The sequence below is a fragment of the Otolemur garnettii genome, unplaced genomic scaffold, assembly GCF_000181295.1.
Source record: "Otolemur garnettii isolate 467f Iridium unplaced genomic scaffold, OtoGar3 scaffold00113, whole genome shotgun sequence".
Lineage (NCBI taxonomy): Eukaryota > Metazoa > Chordata > Mammalia > Primates > Galagidae > Otolemur > Otolemur garnettii.
Genome location: NW_003852508.1, coordinates 5,885,603 through 5,889,873, shown reverse-complemented (window position 1 = coordinate 5,889,873; position 4,271 = coordinate 5,885,603). Strand labels below are relative to the sequence as shown.

At 42.6% G+C, this 4,271-nt stretch overlaps 1 protein-coding gene across 1 annotated transcript in view; it reads left to right on the top strand.

Moving 5' to 3' along the window:
- PRDM14 (PR/SET domain 14) overlaps window positions 1–4,271 on the top strand; it is a 17,462-nt gene that overhangs the window by 2,535 nt on the left and 10,656 nt on the right. The window contains exon 4 of the mRNA XM_012809799.1: window positions 1,753–2,020. Coding sequence (XP_012665253.1) covers window positions 1,753–2,020 — 268 coding nt within the window. The remainder of the gene's footprint in view (window positions 1–1,752; window positions 2,021–4,271) is intronic.

The window sequence follows — 4,271 nt, the reverse complement described above, 5'->3', positions numbered from 1 at the left end:
AGCTGGGACCACAGGCGCCTGCCACAATGCCCGGCTATTTTTTGGTTGCAGCCGTCATTGTTATTTGGCGGGCCGGGCTGGATTCGAACCTGCTACCTTAGGTGTATGTGGCTGGCGCCTTGAGCCACAGGCACCGAGCCAATAATACCTTTTTTAATTTTTTTTTTTTAATTGCAGTTTTTGGCCGGGGCTGGGTTTGAACCCGCCACCTCCAGCATATGGGGTTGGTGCCCTACTGCTTTGAGCCACAGGCATTGCCCAAGAATAATATATTATATAAAAAAAAATAATAATACATTGTGTTGTATGTGTATATGTTATAATATTTAAAGCACTTTCTACAACAAGTGCTTTAAATATCATAAGATGGTAAAAGTATGCTAAAGGGAATAAAAACAAATTTTCAAATTCAGGTATTATTCAACAGTAAAATTAGTCAAGGATTTAAAAAACAGATACTAGGGATGTGCTGGTGGGACTATAACTTATTAGGAGCAGGAGAAAACTTATTTGTCAACATTAAAATATCCAGGCTCAGCGCCTGTGGCTCAAGGAGTAGAGCCCTGGCCCCATATACCAGAGGTGGCAGGTTCAAACCTGGGCCTGGCCAAAAACTGCAAAAAAAAAAAAAAAATCCAAAGTCTCCTGGCCCTGAATTTTTACTGCTAGGAATATAGTTTAGGAAAAGAATCTGAAATCCAGGCTATGTGGAAAACGCTGCTCATGAGGTTATTTATAATACCAAGGCATTAGAGACAGTGAAATTGCTAGCATCATAGAAAGAAATAAATGATGGCTCTATCAATATGCGTGGAAATTTAGTGGGGATAAAAACAAAACTAATCAGTTGTCTTTCAATTGTGGAATTAAATTAACTTCCCCTTTATTTTTCTTATCTTTGCTTATGAAATTAACATATGTTCATTAGAGCAATCTGTGAATCAAGAAAGTGATAAAAGTAAGAATCTTTAGCTCATCGCCTATAGCTCAGCAGCTAGGGCACTAGCCACATACACCAGAACTGATGGATTCGAACCTAGCCCAGGCCTGCCAAACACCAATGATGACTGCAACCAAAAAATAGCTGCTCATTATGGCTAGTGACCATAGTCCCAGCTGCTTGGGAGGCTGAGGCTAGAGAACCACTTAAGCCCAAGAGTTTGAGGTTGCCATGAGGTCTGACACCATGACACTCTACCAAGGGCAACATAGTGAGACTCTTGTCTAAAAAAAAGGCGGCTCTGCGCCAGTGGCTCAAGTGGCTAAGGTACCAGTCACATCCACCACCTGAGCTGGAGAGTTTGAATCCAGCCTGGCCCACCAAACAACAATGATGGCTGCAACCAAAAAATAACAGGGCGTTGTGGCAGGTGCCTGTAGTCCCAGCTACTTGGGAGGCTGAGCTGGAGAATCGCTTGAGCCCAGGAGTTGGAGGTTGCTGTGAGCTATGATGCTATAGCACTCTACCCAGGGCGACAGCTTGAGGCTATGTCTCAAAAAAAAAGTAAGAATCCTTTAAAATATATCACATCAGCTACCTACAGAGATGTTCTTAAGCTATTAAACCTATATAGGCTTAAGTGTGTGTATATATATATGATACGTATATGTTAATTGTAAAGATGTGGAAATCTGTTTATGGAAAAGCATTTGGTGGACTCAAGTGTAAGGTTTGGGTTATAAGTTTTTAATAAGTTTATAGGGTGGGCAAAAGAAAAGTACAGTGCAAACTTCACGTCCTGTTTCATTTAGATCTTTGAAGATGGTCATTTGAGCCACTTTATAGATGGAAAAGGAGGTATGGGGAATTGGATGTCCTATGTCAACTGTGCCCGCTTCCCCAAGGAGCAGAACCTAGTTGCTGTGCAGTGTCAAGGGCAAATATTTTATGAGAGCTGCAGAGAAATTCACAAGCACCAAGAGCTCCTTGTATGGTATGGAGACTGCTATGAGAAGTTTCTAGACATTCCTGTGAGCCTTCAAGTCACAGAGCCCGAGAAGCCATCTGAGCCCCCTGAAGGTGAGTGTACACCTTTGCCTCACCTAGTGAGGGCATCCTATTATAAAAGGACTGGGCTCTTTTCTACAAACCATCTTTTTGGGGCTCCTCCCTCCCAAAGGCTGGTGCAGGAGACTAAATGGAGTGTGTCTCTAACCAGGGAGGTATTGCCCAGATGAAGGAAAGTGTCCTCATCTTTCCAATTCTGCTGAAGCTGCTTCAATTCACAAGGATAACTTTTCTTCTTCCCCTTCACCCCCTTCCTGAGAATAAAAGAAAAGTGAAATAAACGGATGTAACTTCTGCTGTAGGTGAACCAGTTTCTCATTCATCTCTGCACTGGCTGACAGCTGATGAAACCAAAGTGCTATAGCAGTGTTTTTCAAATGGTGGGTTGGCAGGGTTGGAATCTCATAGTGGGGTGGGAAGTCAGTTTGGTGGTGGAAACCAGCATTAAAGATAAAAGAGAGAGAATAAGAATAAAGTAAAATGGGAAATAGTGATAGGAATCACTTAAGTGACAGTAAGGTTTGTTTTGTGAAGGTTTTGTTTCAAATAAGTACACGTGTATTCTGGGTGTCAAATTTAAAATGTTTTTTTTTTTTAAATATTTATTTATATATTTTTTTCCCAGTTTTTGGCCAGGGCTGGGTTTGAACCCACTGCCTCCAGTATGTGAGGTTAGTGCCCCCACTCCCTTAAGCCACAGGCACCACCCTTTTTTTTTTTTTGAAGACAGAGTCTTGCTTTGTTGTTCCTAGTAGAGTGCCCTAGCATCATAGTTCACAGCACTCTCCAAGACTTGGACTCAAGTGATTCTTTTTTTTTTTTTTTTGCTGTTTTTGGCCTGGCCAGGTTTGAACCCACCACCTCCCGTATATGGGGCTGGTGTCCTACCCATTTAAGCCACAGGCGCTGCCCAATTCTCTTTCTTTCTCTCTCTCTCTTTTTCTCTTTTTTTTTTTTTTTTAGAGACAGAGTCTCACTTTATTGCCCTTGGTAGAGTGCTGTGGAGTCACAGCTCACAGCAATCTCCAACTCCTGGGCTTAGGCGATTCTTCTGCCTCAGCCTCCCAAGCTATTTTTTGTTGCAGTTTGGCCGGGGCTGGGCTTGAACCGGCCACTCTCAGTATATGGGGCCAGCACCCTACTCACTGAGCCATAGGCGCCGCCCCTGATTCTCTTTTTTGTTTGAGACAGAGTTTCACTATGTCACCCTCGGTAGAGTGCTGAGTCATCATAGCTCACAGCAACCTCCAACTCTTGGACTTAAGTGATTTTCTTGCCTCAGCCTCCCAAGTAGCTGGGACTACAGGCTCCTGCCACAACACCTGGCTATTTTTTTTGTTGCAGTCATCATTGTTGTTTAGCAGGCCCAGGCTGGGCTCGAACCTACCACCTTTGGTATATGTTGCCAGCACCCTACTCACTAAGCTACAGGTGCCAAGCCTCAAGTGATTCTCTTGACTAAGCCTCCCAAGTAGCCGGGACTATAGGCACCCACCACAATGCCTGACTATTTTTGGAGATGGGTCTTGCTCTTGCTCAGGCTAGTGTTGAACCCGTGAGCTCAGGCAATCCACCTGCCTTGGCCTCCCAGAGTGCTAGGATTACAGGCATGAGCCACAGAGCCAGGCCATAAAATGTATTTCTCACTATATATTTCTTACTCATTCAAGTTTGAGACACATTGAGCTAGACTCTCACTCTCAGGCTTTATTAAGGCGGGTGTGAATACCCCAGGATCATGTAGATGGTGTAGGAGTGAGAAGGTGAAGGTGGGAGTAGGAGCAAGGAGGTAGGATTCTCTGTGGTCTAGAGCTCAGAGTGGTCTCATACTCAGCACCAAACCAAGTTTAAGTCTTTTTTTGGTCACTTTCCAAAATGTACCAACTGCTTTTGAAATGAAAGTGGAAAGTACATGCTTACTAACATACAAAATGTAATCATTATCCTTTTGAGAAATTATTTAGCATCATATATCAAACTTTGATGGCTCAGTAATACTCCTCTGGGAATTCATTGTCAAGAAATAGTGCAAAAGGAAAAAGCATTGTCCACAAGGATTTTTACTATAACAACATTCAAATTAGTGAAAAATCACAAACAATCTAAATGCTCAGTAGTAGCATAATCGTTAAGAAAGTGAGATGCTATGGGTTGAGCACCCCTAATCCGAAGTGCTCCAAGACTTTGAGCACCAGTGTGATATCACAAATAGTTAATGAAAACTTTGTTTCATGTGAAGATTATTTTTATTTTTTTTATTTTT